General features: G+C 42.2%; 1 protein-coding gene across 3 annotated transcripts in view; it reads right to left on the reverse strand.

Moving 5' to 3' along the window:
* niban1a (niban apoptosis regulator 1a) overlaps positions 1-21,158 on the reverse strand; it is a 134,900-nt gene that overhangs the window by 10,119 nt on the left and 103,623 nt on the right. For all 3 annotated transcript variants that reach the window (XM_048538898.2, XM_048538897.2, XM_048538896.2), the window contains 6 exons: positions 20,707-20,811; positions 15,523-15,685; positions 6,783-6,970; positions 5,074-5,235; positions 3,610-3,717; positions 885-992 (listed from right to left, as the gene is read on the reverse strand). In XM_048538898.2, coding sequence (XP_048394855.2) covers positions 885-992; positions 3,610-3,717; positions 5,074-5,235; positions 6,783-6,970; positions 15,523-15,685; positions 20,707-20,811 — 834 coding nt within the window. The remainder of the gene's footprint in view (positions 1-884; positions 993-3,609; positions 3,718-5,073; positions 5,236-6,782; positions 6,971-15,522; positions 15,686-20,706; positions 20,812-21,158) is intronic.

Here is a 21,158-nt window from a genome sequence, read left to right on the forward strand (position 1 = left end):
GTGGGGGACTCAATTACTAGGGGTCATGAGTTCAAAGTGAGAGGAGGAAAGTTTTAAGGGAGATATGCGTGGAAAGTTCTTTACACAGAGGTTGACGGGCGCCTGGAACGCGTTGCCAGCAGAGGTGGTAGACACAGACACGTTAGTGTCTTTTAAGATATATTTGGACAGGTACATGGATGGGCCGGGAGCAAATGGACACAGACCCTTAGAAAATAGATGACAGGTTAGACAGAGGATCTTGATCGGCGCAGGCTTGGAGGGCCAAAGGGCCTGTTCCTGTGCTGTAGGTTTCTTTGTTTCTTTGTAATAAACATGCATAAAAGTAAGAAGAATGAAAATCATCCCCAATCCCTATTTTTAACCCTGTGGAATATTACCAAAAAGGAACACAAGATATTTAGTAAAAGCAGTTCTGAAGAGGGGTCAAACTGGACTCAAAACCTTAACTCTATTTCTCTCTCCAGATGCTGCCAAACCTGCTGAGTTTCTCCAGCACTTTGTTTCTCGCTTAACATGTTTTACCAAAATTCCACTCAAATTTGAATCTTGGACCTAATCCATGAGGTCTTGATACTACTTAACTAGCAACCTGAGGAATTTCAGTTAAGTGTAAAATGTCGGCACTCACATATCCCAAATTTCTACTCAAAATTTTACATGTGATGTTTTAGTGAAATGAAGAGAACTCCGTAAGCCTTTGATTCACATATAGACTTTGTTTGACAGAATTTTCCACTGCAAGCACTCAGGAAGGTTGCAAATTTATTGCACCAAGCTCTACATCTAATTCTTCACTCTGCGTCCCAATGTGGGAATCTTGGCACTGAGTGCAGTTTCTTAAAATATGATACAATTGAAAACTGAAGTCATGCACCACTTACACGCTTGTAATTTGGTGCCAATGCTTTCTGTAGTGTTGGCAATGCAATTTGGACCAGGGCTTCTTGGAACAACTTCTTTCTTACAGTGCTGCTGTCATGATCAAATTGCTAGGAGAGAAAACATTTATTTGAAATCATTGTACTATCTTTAAATATTCCAAGCTCAAGGCAAAATTAAAGAAAACAAAACAATGATATTCATTTAGATGTTAAGACTTAACTTTCACTATATGTTAAATATAGCTCATTTCATAATCAGTGAATATAATAATTCTTATATTGAACTACACATCTGCATGAGCAGCTACGATTGGAAAGGTACAGTTTGCCTAGATGACCTTTCTGGCTCCTCTCCATTTATTTCTCGTCGCATCAAATAAAAGGATATCCAGTAAAGACTGATTGATATCAATAATAGCGCAAGGGACAAAAACATTAATATCTTAAAATAACTGGCAGATGGCCCAGGAGTGTCTAAGAATCAATGATTAAGAAAAAGTTTCAATAAAGTCCTAAAACCAGATCCCTTTAGTATTGAAATTAATTGGCACCTGACTCTCTTCCTGGTCATCTCAGATGCCTGATTCACTGATGTGCTTTGTGCTTGACATCATACATGCTCACTTAGTGAAGCTCTGCCTGCCTATATGCACAAATGTATACAACTAGACGTTACTCAGCAAATCAAGGCAATTTTTAAGAGAAGAACATGGGAACGGGGCAATGCCATTCAACCCATCAAGCCTGTCTCAATTCTATCATGACAGTTCTTTACCTGAACCCTATTTATTGTGCATTGCTCTGTATCCCATGATAATAAAATTGGTTTGCTGTCATCAATGGTCATTGTCACCAAAGCACAATGTGCATGAGCTCAATATTAAAACAATTAGAGTCAGGAAACAGACTCTTCAATCCGACTTGTCCATGCCAACCAGATGTCCATAATAAATCTAGTTCCATTTGCCAGTATTTGGCCCGTATGCCACTTAAACCCTTTCTATTCATACACCCATCCAGATGCCTTTTAAATGTTGTAATTGTACCAGCCTCCACTACTTCCTCTGGCAGCTCATTCCATACATGCACCACCCTCTGCATAAAAAAATTACCCCTGATGTTCCTTTTAAACCTTTCTTCTCTCACTTTAAACCTATGTCCCCTGGTTATGGATTCCTCCACCCTGGCAAAAAAGACCTTGTCTATTTACCCTATCCATCCCTCATGATTTTATAAACCTCTATAAAGGTCACTATTGACTATGAAGAGGGAAGATTTACTTAGTTTTACTCTTTATATTTGTGATCACTGTAAAACAATATTATCACAATTATTGGATATTAAAGTACATTCATTAAGTAATTTATTTCTAACACAGCCGATTATATCTGACTGCCCATGCACACATGCGTGCGCATAATATTGAGCAAATTATTGAACGTTATCAAAGTTCTTCTTTGTTTTACAGTTTACTTTTGTGACCTGATTTATTTCATTAAAATATTACATTTAATTGTTATTTGTATATACTTATAATTATATTCCTAAAAGACATGATTGATAATGTGCATGTTCCCTTGTGTAACAGCATTGATAATATTATCTAAAATAAATCTATTACACTCAGTCCGTGTATGTTTTCATTCACTCAGCATCTACATGCTTTTCTACTTTCTCCCCATCCACCCCCACACAAACCTCTGAAGAGTTGTTTCCTGGTTTCACTGCTAAATGGCCAAGCTTTAATGTTATATTGTGCACCCTGGTTTCAGTTCCCCACCAAAACCCCCAACCCCACCACCACCCCCCCATCCCGCTGATCAGAGTGTTTTTCTGAACCTAACCTAACAAATCAATCTATTATTTTTAAATAACTCAATTTGATAACCGTTCCAACCTTCTAAACTAAAGAGCAAAACAGATATGTAATCTGTTTTAATAATTTTGCTTTGAGATTATTTTGGTCAATTTGTACCTCTTACAAGGAAAATATATTTTTCTTAAGAATAAGCGCTCAAACCAAGTACTGTTCTCTACATGCTTGAATCAGAGATAACTACATCACTATTGTAATCTCAGCCTGAGATAAAGGCAACATTTTCTTATCAGCCTTGACTTCCATCTGTAGACTAACATTTAGTAATGTGTGCACATGGATGGCTATGTCCCTTTCGTCCAACACTACTTCGAACATTGATTCTGTCAGATTCCATTTGATTTTCTGACATCCAAACCAAATGAGCTCACTCTTTTGTATTAAAATTCATCTGCCATTGATTTTTCCACTCACTCAGTCTAACCCATTTGTAAGTTCCATCTACACATATTGCTAAGCCTCCTATGTCATATCCACTTGGATATATAGCATGTATCCATCATAGAGGTCATTGTTATATCCAATGATGCTTCATCACAGATACCACTTGTTAAGTCACCAATCACACAGAGTTGTCCTTACCCCTACTCTGTGTAACAAGTGTCAAAACGGAACATATCAGTGGTTAGAACTTTATAAAATGACTTTACGATAACCAGTTTAAGTACAGTGTGGAAGTTAGATTTAATTTGCAAGGGCTGTTTTAGCACAGAGATAGTATCCCTACCTCTAAGCCAGAGATTGGGGTTCAAGTCTCAACGGCTCCAGAGTCATAAAATAACATGATGAGAAAAACATCAACAAGTATCTTAAGTATTAATGCATTCTAATGTTTTATAAGTTCCTTACCTTCAACACTCGTTGCTTAATTTTTTCAACTGATGTTACTTTTGGTGGATTACCCTTCATCAAGTCAGACAATAGTTGTTCAAATGTGTAGACCGCATTGTCCATTAGCTGAGGATAATAAATGGTAGCTTTAACTCATTAACTATCAGTAGGAACCAAAGGTTAAATGGCCTGAATTCTGTCATCTACCTTGAAGTCCTGGAACAAGGCTGATAGCAGGAGCTGATCCACTTCAGCTAGTGGCAGGACCTTGGGGGCATTGTGCTGGCTGTGACTAATTAAGCAAGATGATTTGTTTCTGGATCAATCAAGTTGCCAGTAGGTAAGCATTCTTATTGTCCCTGATGGTCAACTCGGAGGCTGCAGTTCCAGGTATAGAGCCATCCACAATGGCACTGTGGCCCCACTGACTGGCTAGTTAGGGTGGAGATGGTGCAGTTTGGCAGGCAAACCCTAGCAAATTAAAAGAGGCCAAGTGCTATTATTGAGGACCAGTGCCACTGGCACAAAGGTGTCATTGCCATCAGGTGCTTCATGGGCCATGGATTGCCCATGAAGGAGGGCTGCTGCACAAAACTTCTCCCAGGTGGCACCTGCTCTGCTAAAGCAGCTGAGAAGTTACCATCATTTGGCACTTAAATGGCTCCTTGGCCATCCAGTGAGAAGGGCCAATTGTTCCTCCGTTGGCAAACTGCCACAGCAATGTGAAGATGTCAAGCTCCTCTCCAGTGTTTTCCTCAGGCACCTAGCAACCATTAATTACCCAATGCTAATGGGTTGGGAAAATTCAGCCCACATGTTTTAACACAAAATGTTCATCATTATACAATTGCCACTTATTAACAAATATTGTAGTTTTAATCATATTTGAAATACAGGCAGAAAGATGGCATTCTGCTAATTGCAAAACAAAACTCAATCTCCTAAATTAAGCCATTCATTTGTCTCCAACTAGCATGTGTGTGTCTGGGGAACCATATGGTCTCTATGGCTAAGTGTCATGTCACACAATCCACATACACAAACTATTCAAGAATAATTATTAACATTTCCATCAGGTTTACCTACCAACTCTGTCTGTGCATGCACTGGTAGCCATTTTCAGTCTGAACAAGGAGGTGGATCAAGGGTGGTGCGTTGGGGCGGCACAGCTGGTGAAAGGCAGGTCTGATGGGGTGAGGGGAGGCAGGCAAAAGGCAGGGCTCTCATTCCTGTGCAGCAAAGAAACTGGAGGGTGCCAGGTGAGCATGGGAAGGAATAGTGGGCAAAGAGACCTTTTGTGCAGACACTACCAAGAAGGGGAAGCTCCACTTCATCAGCCAGAAACTGTGGCCCCCAGGCCCCAGTCTAATGGTGTCAATGACACATTCTCCTGAGGTCTTTCGCCTGACATCATGTGATGGTGGCCATCTTGGCATTCTGATGAAGAAATGCCAGTTGAGCAGCCTACAGTGTTGTACCTACTTCTTGCATGATGTTCTGAGTTGTTTGAATAAGCCATTGTGTATTGGTGAACTTGAACCGGTTCTTTAACTCCTGAAGCTGGTCTTGAAGAGGGCTAACTTTATTATAACAGGGCTGCATCCTCACAGCGTCGAAAGGAAGGTTCATCAGTTGATTCAAATACTAAACAAAAAAACATCAAAATGAAAAAGTAGTAATTAAACATTAAGTATTTTCCTGAAGTTTAGGTTACTGTTGATAAGGATAAAACTGTAGAAAGTAGTTTATTTGTTCTTTGAATACTGACTCAATGGTTCACGGACAGATAAGCAATTTTAATTTTGCTAATTTGCAAATTTGCTTCAAATTAAATGTTGTGCATCTTTAGCGTCTTCAGAAATTACGGTTACCTGAAAAGGTGTAGCCCATCGATACCTACACAACAGGAAGGCACAACATGTCCAGAGATTTTAGTCACCCTACCATACATTAAAAGCATATCTGAAATGACCAGATTACTCTGCCCCCTGGGAATCATGGTAGCCCACAAACCGCTACACTACGACAGCTACGGACAAGAATAAAGGATCAGATAACCACAATTAACAGAACCAACATTATTTACAAAGATACCACGCAAACCCTGCCAAAAACATTTCACAGAGCAAACTTGAAGGTAATTAGCCATCAGGATTCATGAGTACCGACTAGCTACCAAGAGACATGACCAACTAAGTTAACTCATTTCAATACACTTGGAAAAAGAGACACACCAATTCAACTGCGACAACGTAGCCATCCTAGGACAAGCCAAGCAAACACCTGCAAGACAATTCTTGAACTCCAGGCACTCAAACCGGAACTCCATTAACAAACATGTAGAGCTGGACCCCATATACCAACCACTAAGAATCAAATCCAGAAGTGATGCCACCCACCCCAGCAAACTAAGACACACAAATAGCAAGGGGGACAGAACACTGACGCTTCACCGGAGGCTCACTCATTTGATTGAGGGCACAAACAAAATGTAAACAAAAATTTGAGAATCTTTCTTGAAACTAAATGACGTGTTGAAGGGAATGTGTAACTCTCTTTACTCTGGTCTCAATAATACACATGAACTTCAGTTTCTGAAAGACAACACCAGTTCAGCAGCTGGATACCTTCTCCAGCTATCATTTAGATCCTATTGAATGAAACAGCCAATTTTGCATTGAAATCCAGCTAACTTTGCATGTTGGATTACAGCCACCTGACTGCACTTCCACATGGAACGTCCAATTCCAAATGTATGTTCCAAGTCCAGCCTGTCTTTTGCTGTAGATTTTAGTTGCTCAAATTTGCAGGAAGCAGTTTTTTTGCAAAAAACTGAACTAAAATATCTTGCATTCTGACAGTGAAAAATATCTTGTAGCAAGAAGAAATTAACTCATGATGGTGCCCATGCATTCTGCTGATCTTTGATAGCATCAGTGCTCACATCACAACCTACTGCGCATGGTTCTCTGCCCCATGGCTACTCCATGACTTTAATTTGCCAGCTATAAATTTCTTCTGCACGTAACCGAACATGGGAATGTGAGTCTAGTCCGATCATTGGAATTAATTCTAAAAATGTTTGACAGTAGTGGGGGTGGATGTCCTACAACTGGCATTGTGGAGCTACAAGTTCCTTTCATGGAAATTTAGGAATGGAAGGATTAGATCACGTCAAGTACAATCATTACCTCTTTCAGTTTTTCAGTGTCACCAGCTTCCTGACATTTTGCACTTAATTCATCAACTTTGGTTTCAAAGAGAGAACGGACTTCGGTGAATCCTGAACTGATCAGTCCCATTAATTCATCCAATATAGAAGCCAGGTAGGGCTGAATATTCTCAAGGCAGCACTTCTCAGCTTCTTCCGCCACTATAGCTGAAAGAAGAATTTATCAAATTTAGTAATAACCAGTGTTTTAATTTTATCCTTTTCTAACTTTATTTTCTGCTATATTTCAAACAGTTTCTCAAAGTCATTTCTTGGATGATAAAGTAGACAGAAATGTCCTTAGCCAGTCCTTTCTATATGTGACTCCAGGACTCGGCAAGTTGGTTGACTCTTAACTTCAGTCAGAATTGGTCTAGCAAACCTCTCAGTTGTATAAAAGCTCTGTGGTCCTGTCATGTCTGGACAGTAGTGGTGGTGGGCAATTAGGCAATTAATGGCAGGACATGACTCAACAGGGTCCCCATTCTTACTGATAGTGGAGATATCAATGCAAAAGGCAAAGCTGAAGCACTTGCAAAATTCTTTAGCCAGAGTGTTGGTGTGGATGATCCATCTCTATCCCCTCCTGAAATCCCTTACAGATGCCATGCTTTGCCAACCTGATTAATTTCACAAAATGTCAAGACACAAGAAAACTCACTAGATGCAGCAAAGACTATGCACCCTGACAACATTGACTGTAGTCCTGAAGACTTGTTCTTTACCCCGGCCAAGCTATTCCAGCACAGCTACAATCTGGAAAGGTTCTGTCCATTATGTGCAAGACAAATCCAGTCTAGGTAATTACTGTGCCATCAGCATACACTTGATCATCAGAATACTGATGTAAGAGGTCTTTGATAGTACCAGCACTGTATACTACCTAAAAGATGCACTGCAGAAATTCACCAAAGATCCCTAGAAAGCACTTTCCAAACCCACACTCACTTCCTGCAAATTTGAGCAGATACATGGAACAACACTACCTCAAGTGCCCCTCCATCCAATCACCATCCTAACTTGGAAATATATTGCTGTTCCTTCATAGTTGCTGGGTCAAAATTCTGGGATTTCCTCCCTAAATGCATGGTGGGTCTGTGGTGGTTCAAGGAAGTGGCCCACCATCACCTTCTCAACCAATCGCCAGGTAATAAATGCTGGCCAGCCAGTGATGCCCAAGTCCCACAGGTGAATTAAAAACAAAATTCACAGTGTTCAATACCATTCTGACTCTTCAGATTATGATGCAGTGTTCTCAGGTGCAGCAAGACATACTGCAGATTTAATTCAAAATTGGGATGAGGGATGTCAGAAGACCATCTCAAACAACGAGGGAGCTGACATCTGCTATGACACTCAAATGCATTCCTGTTGTTGAATCCTCCATTATCAACATCCTGAGATTACCATTGACAAAGCAACTTAACTAGACCAACCGTATAGATGTTGCAGCTATAACGGCAGGTTTGATGCTGGGAATTCTTTCACAAGCAACCTGCCTTCGAACTTTCAAAGGCAGAAGGGAAGCCTGAAACACACTAGTTGCTTGGCAAAAAGCAGCTCCAACACCATACTGGAAGAATGGCACCATCCAGGCCAAAGTAACCTGACTGACGCCAGGTCGACTCCCTTAAACACTCAGTCTCTCAGCCTGTGACACACAGTGGCAGCAATGCGTACCATCTACAACATGCACTGCAGCAACTCCCCAGGACTTATTTGACAGCACATTTCAAACCTGCCATCGCTATTACCCAGAGGGACAATGAAAGCAGATAGATAGAAAGAGCACCACCTACAAGTTCCCCAAACCAACTTGACTTGAAACTTTATTGCTGTTCCTTTATAGTTGCTGGATCAAAATCACAAAACTCCCCACCTAACTACATTGTAGGTCCCTTACACCAACGGCTGCAGCAGTCCAAGATGGCAGCTCACCACCAAGTCCAGGGTAATAGATGCTGGCCAAACCAGCAACACCCACATCCCAGAACAAACTAGTTTCTTGCTCTGAGATATCAGCTGGTGCCACTCGACAGTCAATCACCGGGGAATAATGAAGAATTGCTCAACCTCTCATTTCTTCTCACAAACAACTTGCCTCTGTTTTGTACTTCCTCTGAGTTACATAAAGGTGACCACAAATTTATGCTTCACCAAACAATGGAGCAGCATGCTGGAACAACAGTTCCTGTCACACTTGCTGCACTGAGAACAGACATTTTAAAAACTAACAATTACATGCATTCACTTTTTTTTTTAAAAAAAGAAAATACTAAATTGACAGATAAACAATGACATATTTGCACACACTGTGGTCATGAGTCTCTTTTGAAAGGTATAAAATCTGATTTAAGTCAACATGTGTGCACTCTCAGCACATGATGGACACATTTTAATGTATTTGAAAATGTCTTTGTCCATTATGTTAATAAATATCTTTGCTTTGTTCAAAGGAATGCGAATATTTGTTACACACTGCTTGTTTTAAATAGTACTGTCGCAAGAGTATTTAAAGAAATGGGTGTCCTGGTTCCAGGTGAAGTTTCTACTTAGCAGTTCACAGAAAATGCTGGAGTTTGGTCCAGAATCTTTACTTTAAGGTAATTCTCCTTCTACAACTGTCCATGCAAGAGAGCAGTAAGAAGCAATAATCTATGGGCCAGGGATAGTACATTGGGATTTGTCAAGAGCAAGTTGCTGATTTGGACATCCAACAGTTCTCAGCATTAGTTAGTCATTGGATTGACACGATGGGAATTTGGATTCACACAGTTTGAAATCAGGTGATATAGTCTATTGTACTGCCAGGTGTCCTTCTAGAAAGTGTGATATGGGTGTCTATATTGAGGTTAGGTAAGAACAGGACAGGCTGTGGTGAACTCTATGGTAAAACAGTCCACCAAGATTCATTGTCCAAAATATACTGTAAGAATGATCACTAGGCTGGAGAGCTGCCAACAGTCATTGAAACATAAAAGGATATATCTTGGTGTAATCAAATCGGTTTGTGTAAAATTGGGAAAATGTTGCTTCATAAATTTTAATAGGATTAATTCTGTTATTGAGGATATACTGAAATAAACTTATGTTCACTTCATTGCAAAAGAAAACTCTACTTATTTCCAGAAGTGACCTACACTTGTTTAATACAGAACCGCTACATAGCCATCCTACAGGCAATTGTCAAAAGAAAAGCATTGAAAATCATAAGGTTTGGAGTATAGCTGAATAATACCATTTTGTGGGATAATAGATAAAAATTACCAAGCACTTTCATGCCAATATATCTCTAAGGGCAAAGGCTGTAATAAATTGAAGGGAGCTAATTTTAACTCTTGCAAATGAGTGGATTTTAAATGGGTTAAAAATTGAGCCTAAAGTCTCCCATTACCAAGAAAGTATCACAAGAAAATGACAAAGTTTTAAATTTAATGTTTGACTGTTGTAAGTGTAAGTTTATAAATATTTAAAGAACACCATTCAGAGTTGACTTGGCATTTGGAAGCAGCATCCAAGTATTTAATGCTCAAATGAGAAATGAGATATTTTTATTCAGATGTGAATTGGTTTGTAATTTATTCATAAATTATCCATAAGTGTATTTTTGAAAAAAGGAAGTTGGCAGCATTAGTGACTGTGTTGATTTTATAACTGTGAACTTGGAAACTTTATTGCTCTTAGACTGTGCATTTTAAATGGACAAATTATGAATGCCGTCACTGTGAAAGAAGTGGCAGGGCAAAACCCAGGACCATAAGTATGCTTAAAAAATCTGTTAAATAGTTCACTTTTGAAGCATACTTCAATTTTATCTAGGATACAAACATTAATAAAAGACCCTTAAGTTCTTTCTTCATCTGAAAACTCTTCCACTCCTTTGTTAAAAGTTTGCTGGAAAGGTTAGAGATCCCTGGAAAATGAGAATTAATGTTGTTTACACATTTTTCAGGACTTACACCAAAGTTTCCATGGAGAACTGGGAAAGAAAGCTCCATGGAAATTTACTCCCATTGATTCTCAGTCGTGAATGTCAGTATCATTTTATTTTTTTCTATTATATCTCAGTGAACTATTTATGCTCTGCCCATATCCTCAGCATATATTCAAAATAATGCCCGACACTTACATTATAGGATTATCTGACTTAGTTTCGTTTCCACTTTGGAAACAGAAGGGACACAAAGTTTCATGAATTAGCTTGTATGAAATCCATTAACTTTTGGCTAAAGTGGAAAACAGTACAAGTGGAGTGACACAGATCAATTATCATGTGATGTTAAGTGTCAGTCAAATGTAGACCAACACTAACAGTGACTATAGAGAAGATCAAACATGTGCCTGTTTTGTATGCCACACTGGAATTATTAATAGCAGGCTCCAGGGCCTAAATACATGTTCCAGTTGGAAAATGATCTGAGCTTGGTCCTCAACAATTCATTACTTTTATTGATAACCTAGGTGGTACCATAAATCCATGTTTCCCAACGTGACACAAAGATGGCAGCATTAAATTGCAAAGGGACATTAACAGGTTGGGTGTCAAAACTATGGTGGATGAATGTCAATGCCAGCTATTGTTATGGAAAGCTAACCTAAGTGCAAAGACATTAATGGAAACAACAGGAAGTACCTAGAAAAATTTATTTTGATAGGAAGCAAAAACATTTCTGGCCTGAGATAAATGTTTTTTTTTGGCTACGTCCAAGTTGCACAGAGATTTTTGCAATGATTCTCACCCTGAGGTCTAACGAAACTTGTCTTACAGGATGCGCCTCATTATACCTTCCCTTCCCCTTAGCATGTCTCACGTCCAATTCTGACTCCATCCAATCACACCCAGATCAATTCACCACTCAGCAGAATTCAGCAGCATCCCTTGCAACAGTGCCCTTTTTCAAAGACATGCAATCCCAGACTGGAGGTGCCCTGATATTTGTCCTGGACATGGCAGCTATAGGGAAATCAATGCCCTGCTTTACAGGAGATTGTGTTGGACGGGATGGTGCAGAAGTGGCAGACTTCCTCTTTTCCCATGACAGTCCACAACACTGGACCATATCACATCAAAAACACAGGTTGCTGGAAAAGCTCAGCAGGTCCGGCAGCGTGCGTGAAGAAAAATCAAGACTTAACGTTGCGGGTCCAAAGGCCCTTCCTCAGAACACCATGCCAGCCTTGTCCAAAATTATCACCCGGGTTAAAGTAGTCTCAGCTTTCAGGAGAAACTGTAAGATGAATGCAGCTCTGTAAGATGATCAATGATCTCTACTCGGCCAGTCTCAGTGCTACCATCTTCTCTCCAATATCTCACACTCACTCTACCTCTGTTACTGTACCCACCTTCCACGAGGGTTTGTGATCTACCACTCTCATTAATGCTTGCAACATCGTCTCTCATTCATTGTCTCACATCCAAATCTCTGGTCACAACTAACCCTGCATTGCCTCTGCTGCCTAATTCACTTAACCAGGGCAACCTTCCCACATGCAACAAAAGTAACAGTTGTGCCACGCACTTTGTCTCATTCCAGGAGGAAAACAACCCCAACAGGGCAGAAAGAATGGCACATGGGGGGCTGCCCAAAATGTGGTTCCTCACCCTTTATATGGGCTGTAACATCCCCGAGTGAGTGACTGACTGACTGTGTCCAAGCCCCTGGACTGATATTAGATGCTGCCATTGACTTACTGTACACAACACTATGACCAAGGACTATCCCACTATACTGAGACTTGCTCTCAGCAATGACACGCTGCCTTCCCTTGTGTCTGTGTTAAATCGCATGATAACACAGTAATAATGTGATCCTGGTATCTCTGGCTCAGGGGGCAAAGCACAAAAAGGCATTACAAGGCAGAAATGCTGTGAGCATCCAGGTAGTTTCATAATAAGTGAACACTATGACAGCAAGCAATGAGCCTGGAGAAGCAGCCTGGTCCAGTCTATGAGTTGACAGTGACCTTGTAGCAGCATTTCATGATAGTTGTTGGTATAGCCTGAATGCAATGTTAAAGTCCAGAAGCAAACTAAGTGATTTGGACATGTGCCACGTGGACTATACGAGGCTGGCACAAATTGAATGCCCATGTCCATACATGAGGCCTGCACTTTCAAGCGTGCCCTGAGATGTTGGTATCCGGTGTCCAACACAGGCGTCTTTCAGAGCAAGTATGAGCCGAATTCGCCAGGCACCCATTCTGGTTTCCGTGTTGACACTTAGCTTGTTTGGTGCTTTAAGCACGAAGGGGAGTTGAATATCAATGAGGCAAGTTGGGCATTAACAAGGCAGTTAACAAGCAGTAACTTTCCCTTCATTCACAATTCCCCACTGCCTAAATCACCCCACCGCTTGTCTAAAGTATAAATGATGGAGTGGGATAATCTCAACGTCCAGTTGTGCTTCACCAAACTTGTCGCCAGATTCTGCCCTAAATCTTGATGTAGTCCACATCACTCAGACTCCTACAAGATTCCACCCTCTGTTTGTTGCTGATATCAAAGCACATTACTCTTAATCAAAGATAATGGGAATTGCAGATGCTGGAGGATCCAAGATACTAAAGTGTGAAGCTGGATGAACACCAGGCCAAGCAGCATCTCAGGAGCATAAAAGCTGACGTTTCGGGCCTAGACCCTTCGTCAGAGAGGGGGATGGGGTGAGGGTTCTGGAATAAATAGGGAGAGAGGGGGAGGCAAACCGAAGATGGAGAGAAAAGAAGATAGGTGGAGAGGAGAGTATAGGTGGGGAGGTAGGGAGGGAATTGGTCAGTCCAGGGAAGACGGACAGATCGAGGAGGTGGGATGAGGTTAGTAGGTAGGAAATAGAGATGTGGCTTGGGGTGGGAGGAAGGGATGGGTGAGAGGAAGAACAGGTTAGGGAGGCAGAGACAGGTTGGGCTTGTTTTGGGATGCGGTGGGGGAAGGGGAGATTTTGAAGCTGGTGAAGTCCACATTGATACCATTGGGCTGCAGGGTTCCCAAGCGGAATATGAGTTGCTGTTCCTGAAACCTTCGGGTGGCATCATTGTGGCACTGTAGGAGGCCCATGACAGACATGTCATCTAAAGAATGGGAGGAGGAGTTGAAATGGTTCGCGACTGGGAGGTGCAGTTGTTTATTGCGAACTGAGCGGAGGTGTTCTGCAAAGCGGTCCCCAAGCCTCCGCTTGGTTTCCCCAATGTAGAGGAAGCCACACCGGGTACAATGGATACAGTATACCACATTGGCAGATGCGCAGGTGAACGTCTGCTTAATATGGAAAGTCATCTTGGGGCCTGGGATAGGGGTGAGGGAGGAGGTGTGGGGGCAAGTGTAGCATTTCCTGTGTTGCAGGGGAGGGTGCCGGGTGTGGTAGGGTTGGAGGGCAGTGTGGAGTGAACAAGGGAGTCATGGAGAGAGTGGTCTCTCCGGAAAGCAGACAAGGGTGGGGATGGAAAAATGTCTTGGGTGGTGGGGTCTGATTGTAGATGGCGGAAGTGTCGGTGGATGATGCGTTGTATCCGGAGGTTGGTGGGGTGGTGTGTGAGAACGAGGGGGATCCTCTTGGGGCGGTTGTGGCGGGGGCGGGGTGTGAGGGATGTGTTGCGGGAAATGCGGGAGATGCGGTCAAGGGTGTTCTCAATCACTGTGGGGGGAAAGTTGCGGTCCTTGAAGAACTTGGACATCTGGGATGTTGCAGGAGTGGAATGCCTCATCGTGGGAGCAGATGCGGCGGAGGCGGAGGAAAAAAACACCTCAGCTCGGTTCGCAATAAACAACTGCACCTCCCAGTCGCGAACCATTTCAACTCCCGCTCCCATTCTTTAGATGGCTATCCATCACGGGCCTCCTACAGTGCCACAATGATGCCACCCGAAGGTTGCAGGAACAGCAACTCATATTCCGCTTGGGAACCCTGCAGCCCAATGATATCAACGTGGACTTCACAAGCTTCAAAATCTCCCCTTCCCCAACCACATCCCAAAACCAGCCCAGTTCATCCCCTCCCCCCACTGCACCACACAACCAGCCCAGCTCTTCCCTTCCACCCACTGCATCCCAAAACCAGCCCAGCCTGTCTCTGCCTCCCTAACCTGTTCTTCCTCTCACCCATCCCTTCCTTCCACCCCAAGCCACACCTCCATCTCCCACCTACTAACCTCATCCCACCTCCTTGACCTGTCCGTCTTCCTTGGACTGACCTATCCCCTCCCTACCTCCCCACCTATACTCTCCTCTCCACCTATCTTCTTTTGTCTCCATCTTCGGTCCGCCTCCCCCTCTCTCCCCATTTATTCCAGAACCCTCACCCCATCCCCCTCTGGTGAAGGGTCTAGGCCCGAAACGTCAGCTTTTGTGCTCCTGAGATGCTGCTTGGCCTGCTGTGTTCATCCAGTTTCACACTTTGTTATCTTACTCTTAATCAAAGTTAGCGAAACTCAGATTGATTAAAAGCTCTGGTATTCAAGATGATTCAATGTTGTCAAAAATATGGATGATCAACTACAGATGCAGCTAGTCACAGACAGAAATTAGTTTGGTTAATATTTTGGAATTCTGTGCAAATGGATTGGTATTTGTGAGAAGTTCACAAGAGTTCTCTATACAGGTTTATATTTGATTGCTTGCTTTGAGGAGATGGTATGAGAGAGGAAATTTTTCATGGTCTGTAATAACATTGGACTCAAAGCCGAATGCCCCCTATATATTGCATTTACTTTGATGTCTTCATATTCACCTTTAAGTTTCCGGGCAGCAAATTCCTTTGAAGTAATGATCTGATCCATATCTGAACGAATTATCCCCTCCAGGTCCTTCACAGATTTTCTGCACTCATCTTGTAGAGACTGCAATCCATCCACAAGCTGGTTTTGTACTAAATTGTAAGCTTCTTCCACAATCTGTAAAACACCATCATACTTCTCAAATAAAACAAAGAACTGTGGATGCTGGAGATCTGAAACACACAAAAACCCAAACAACAATGAAATTGCTGGAGGAACTTAGCAGGTCTGGCAGCATCTGTGGACAGAAAACAAGCTCCGCTGAAGTACATCTAAGCACCCAGTAGCTCATGTGACTGCCTCAAAACTCCACAGAATCCCTAGAGTGTGGAAACAAGCCCTTCGGCCCAACAAGTCCACACTGGCCCTGACAGCATCCCACCCAGACCCATTCCCCCTGTAACCCACCTAATCCACACACCCCGGAACACTATGGGCAACTTAGCACAGCCAATCCATCTAGCCTGCACATCTTTAGACTGTGGGAGGAAACCGGAGCACCTGGTGGAACCCACGCAGACACAGGGAGAATGTGCAAACTCCACACAGACAGTCGTCCAAGGGTGGAATTGAAACTGGGTCCCTGGCGCTGTGAGGCAGCAGTGCTAACCACGGAGCCACTAGGCCGCCCCAAAACAAGGTCAAAACGCTAAACAACTACACCTCCCAGTCGCGAACAATTTCAACTCCCCCTCCCATTCTACAGACGATATGTCCATCCTGGGCCTCCTGAAGTGCCACAATGATGCCACCTGAAGGTTGCAGGAACAGCAACTCATTCCGCTTGGGAACCTTGCAGCCCAATGATTTCAATGTGGGCTTCAAAATCTCACCTCCCTCTACCACATCCCAAAACCAGCCCAGCTCGCCCCCATCTCCCTAACCTGTCCTTCCTCCCACCCATCCCCTCCTCCCACCTCAAGCCCCAACCCCATCTCCTACCTATTAACCTCATCCCACTCCCTTGACCTGTCCATACTCCCTGGACTGACCTATTTCCTCACCAGCTCCCCACCTACATTCACCTCTACTGGCTCCATCCCTGCTTCTTTGACCTGTCTGTCTCCTCTCCACATACCTTCTCCTCTATCCATCTTCTATCCACCTCCCTCTCCCTATTTATTTCAGAACCACCTTCCCCTCCCCCATTTCTGAAGAAGAGTCTATGCCTGAAACATCAGCCTTCCCGCTTGGCCTGCTGTGTTCATCCAGCTCTACACCTTTTCTCAAAACAAGGAAACAATTTTACTTTGGGCAGAACCATGGAAGATGGACTCAGACTGACAAAAGATAAACCTGAAAATTATTTAAATGTTGGAACAGTCAGTTCCAAAGAGTTTTTAAGAGTGGTGCAAATCTGGAAATTTCCCCCCTGAAGTATTCAGTGCTGGCTCAACGAATACTTTTAAAATGGAGACTGACAGACAAGCCCGTAGTGTTCTGGAGTGTGTAGATTAGGTGGGTTACAGGAGGGATGGGTCAGGGTGGGATGCTCTGAGTGGTGGAAAATGGCATAAAAGGAGATGGAAAGAAGAGAGATGGATGGAGTTAAACACAAATCAACCATGATTTCACTGAATGGTAGAACAGACTTGATTGGCTCGATACTTGTATATCTAAGTTCTTATATTAACCCGGAATCTGAAACAAATAGATGAATCAAACACAGCTACATAATTAGAAAAGAACAGACAAAACAATAAATCGTATCATTCAGCATCTTCTGTCTGTAAACATTTCTTTAACAGCTGAGACATGACGGCAGGGAGAGTCCTCTAAAACTGCATGAAACATTGCTAGCTACATGGCTGGAGTGGTGCGCACATGTCCAGTCACTACATCATACAAAAAGTGTGGTCACTCGAAAATTGGCACACAGGGGATTAACAAAAATCTAAGGACGAAAAGAGAATTTTAGCTGAGAGGAAAGATTAGATAGCCTGGTGTTACTTTCCGTGGAACAGAGAGGGCTGTCGGGAGATTTAATCGAGCTGCACAAAACTGAGAGTCCTTAACAGGGATAAGAGGAAAAGCCATTTCCCTTAGCAGAAAGCTCAAAAATCAGGCCGAATAGATATAAACTGACTGGTGGAAGGATGAGAGGGGAGTTGAGGAGAATATTTGTCACCCAGCAGGTCGTAAGGCTCTGGAACTCACTGCCTGAAATGGATGGATGGGGCATAAAATCTTGGTTCATCTAAAAAACTACATGGTATGCATTTGAAGTGGAATAATACACAAGGCTACAGACTAAGATTAGGGCAGTGGAATTAGGCAGGATGGCTCCTGGCCAGCAGGTGCAGACAGATGGGATAAATGGCTAACTTCTGTGTCCTATGTTTCTATCATTCTACAATCTTATTCAAATGAAGTACCTGTATCCTACATTACACTGAATTCCCATCACTCATCATTTTCAACCTTACTGACTGTGTCACAGGGATTGGTGCTTGTAGACTGGCGTCTCAGTTCCCCAACACACTGAAATTAAAAACTTCATTCTTGTCATGAAATTCCTGCATACAACCATACAAATGTAGGTACATGGAGCAGGAGTAGGCCATTCAGCCCCTTGGGGTTCAGGGCTGATCCGACTGTAATCTGAAAACCAAATCCCTACCTACCCCAATAACTTTTTACCCATTTGCTTAACAAGAACCCATTTATATCTGCCTTAAAAGTATTCAAGGAGACTCCTTCCAATACTGTTTCGGGAAAGGAGTTCCAAAAAATCACAACTCTCAGCAGAAAATTTCTGTTTTAAATAGACAGCCCCTGAGTTTTAAACAGTGTCCCCCTAGTTTGAGGATTCTCCCAGAAGAGGAAACATCTGGTCTGTCAAGATTTATCAGCATCTTGTATGTTCTAATTAAGTCACTTCATACCTTTCCATACCTCAGCAGATATAAGCATTGCCAGTTCAACCTTTCCTCACAAGACACAGTGATTTCAGGTATTAGTCTAATAAACCAACAAACTGACATAATTCCCTAAACAAGGTGCCAATAGTATACATTGTACTCCAAATTAGGTCTCACCGATATCCTGTCTAGCTGAAGTGTAACCTATCTACATTTGTATTTTATTCTGGTCATGATAAATGATAACATTCTAATTAGCTTTCCTACCTATTTGCCGGATATGTAAACTAAGCTTTTGTAATTCATGTACTAGGACACCCAGATCTCTCTGTATCTCAAAGCTCCGCAATCTATCATTGAGATAACATGTTTCTTCTTGAATATGTGAAACAACCCAGCCACTGTGGTCAAGGATTCCATGGATTTACTGCCTTCAGAGAAGAAATTTCTCTTCATCACTGTCTTAAATGGGTGACCCCTTACTCTGAGATTATGTCCTCTGACCCTAAACTTTCTCACAAGGGGAACCACAATCTTTCAACAACTATCCTATCAAGCACCCTAAGAAGCTCATATGTTTCAACCAAGTCACCTGTCATCCTTCTCAACTCCAGTAAGTACAAATCCAAACTTCTCAACCTCTCCTCACAAAACAATCCCTCTGTGCCTGTAATTGATCTTATGAACCTTCAGCAGTCTGCTTTCAATACCAGTGTATCTTTCCTTCAAGAAAGGGCCAAAACTGTTCACAGCACTTCAGCTGTGGTCAAACTGATTGTGATTTTCCAGAGTTCCTTACTCCCTTCTATTCCCAGAAATTATTGCTGCTTCTGAAATGTTATTTGCATCCTCTATAATGAGGACAGGCGCAAAATACCTTCACAGATAGCAGGAACTGCAGATGGTGGAGAATCTGAGGTAACACGGTGTAGAGCTGGATGAACACAGCAGGACAAGCAGCATCAGGGGAGCAGGAAGGCTGACATTTTGGGCCTAGATCCTTCTTCAGAAATTTCTGAAGAAGGGTCTAGGCCCAAATTGTCAGCCTTCCTGTTCCTCTGATGCTGCCTGGCCTGTTGTGTTCATCCAGCCCTACACCTTGTCATCACAAAATACGTGTTTAGTTAATCTTCCATTTCCTTATTATGCATTATTAATTCTTCAGGGTCACTTTTGTTCTGTTTAATTCTCGCTTTGTTCACTTTTTTTCCTTGTGGCCTTGTGCCTTGAATCTTTCTCCAGGCGAAGCATTTCCTGTATAAACTTTTTTTTGGGAAGAGCTCTGTTCCCTCTGGATTTGGATATGGAGGATTCCAATGAGTACCTTAATCTATTCTGCAATAAGTACCATCAGCTTCCTACAGGACTTGAAATGTCAGAAAATCATGACCAGATTTTCAAATCAGGATGAATGTCAAGCGGTAAAGTTCTTCACTTGCATCAAGTTTGTAATTATTAGTGTGATGTGATTAGTTGCAAATATGCTAGTGTTCAAGTAGTTCATGGGTCACTTTTATATGGACAATCATTTAGGGTGAATTTCATGAATTTAGTTTCTGAATTCCTGCTTCCTAAATTTACACTGTCAGATGCAGCTCCCTAATCCATGCATCAAAGTCCTGAGCCTATTTTCAGTCAAGGCTCAGTTGTTAATGCTGTAACCCTCAAGTCATAAGATTGGAGGTTCAAGTCCTGATCCAACGACCTGAGCACAAAACCTTTGCTGAGAGTACTGAGGGAGTTGAGCACTGTTGGAGGTACAGGTTGTCAGGTGAGATTTTAAACACATGTCCTGTTTGCTCTGACATTACAACAGTGACTACAATTCAAGACCATATTATTAGCGGTAGCATGTTTTGAGATGTCCTCAAGCTGTGAAAGGCACTATAAAGAGGAAAACTCTCTCTCTTTGTTAGGGTTTATGATTCTGCTGTAAGAAAAAGGAGCGTTCGATATAAATGGCTGAAATGCTGTCCTGTGGAGATACATGCTCGTTCGAAGGCTGCAGCCCAGTGACTAATGCAAACAAGAGCATAGCATCATGATAGTTCAGGTCTAAATGATTGGCAGATCCTATCCACCATCTGCCCATTCCTGTCTGCACTAGCATTGAGTCTCACTGTTGAAAATTCATCCTCCATGGAAAAATGAATAGTAACTACAGAGATTACAATTTGCTAGTTCGATTGCACAAATCCTGAGTTTGCACGACATTGTTATCCTTGCTCATTTTAGAAGCCCTGAGTCTTGCAAAGGAGCAATACGCTAGTTACATACATTGAACCAGGCCTTTCGCTTTTCATTCTTCTTGCCTTTCATCTTTGGCAAGATGTCACTCTGCAGGGAAGGTAACAGTTCTTCCATCACCAAGTTGCTTAAAATCTAAAAGGGGAGAGAAAATAAAAGCTTTTTAGTTGATTTGACAAGTTCACATTTTTGCCGTTTATTCCAGATGCGAACCACTGGCAGGGTCTATAAAATGGCACAAGTGAAGGAGTACCATTGAATTGAATTACAGACTTCTGTTCCAGAACACAAAGGATAGTGAACCAGCAGGTGGTGCTGTGAGCCCACTGTTGTGTGACTCGTTAATTTCCCCTGAACATGACCTGAATGATCAAAAAAAACAAATTGCTGGAAAAGCTCAGCAGGTCTGGCAGCATCTGTGAAGAGAAATCAGAGTTAATTATTTTGGGTCCAGTGACCCTTCCACAGAACTGATTATCTGA

Source organism: Stegostoma tigrinum, chromosome 8 (assembly GCF_030684315.1).
Source record: "Stegostoma tigrinum isolate sSteTig4 chromosome 8, sSteTig4.hap1, whole genome shotgun sequence".
In the NCBI taxonomy this organism is placed as follows: domain Eukaryota; kingdom Metazoa; phylum Chordata; class Chondrichthyes; order Orectolobiformes; family Stegostomatidae; genus Stegostoma; species Stegostoma tigrinum.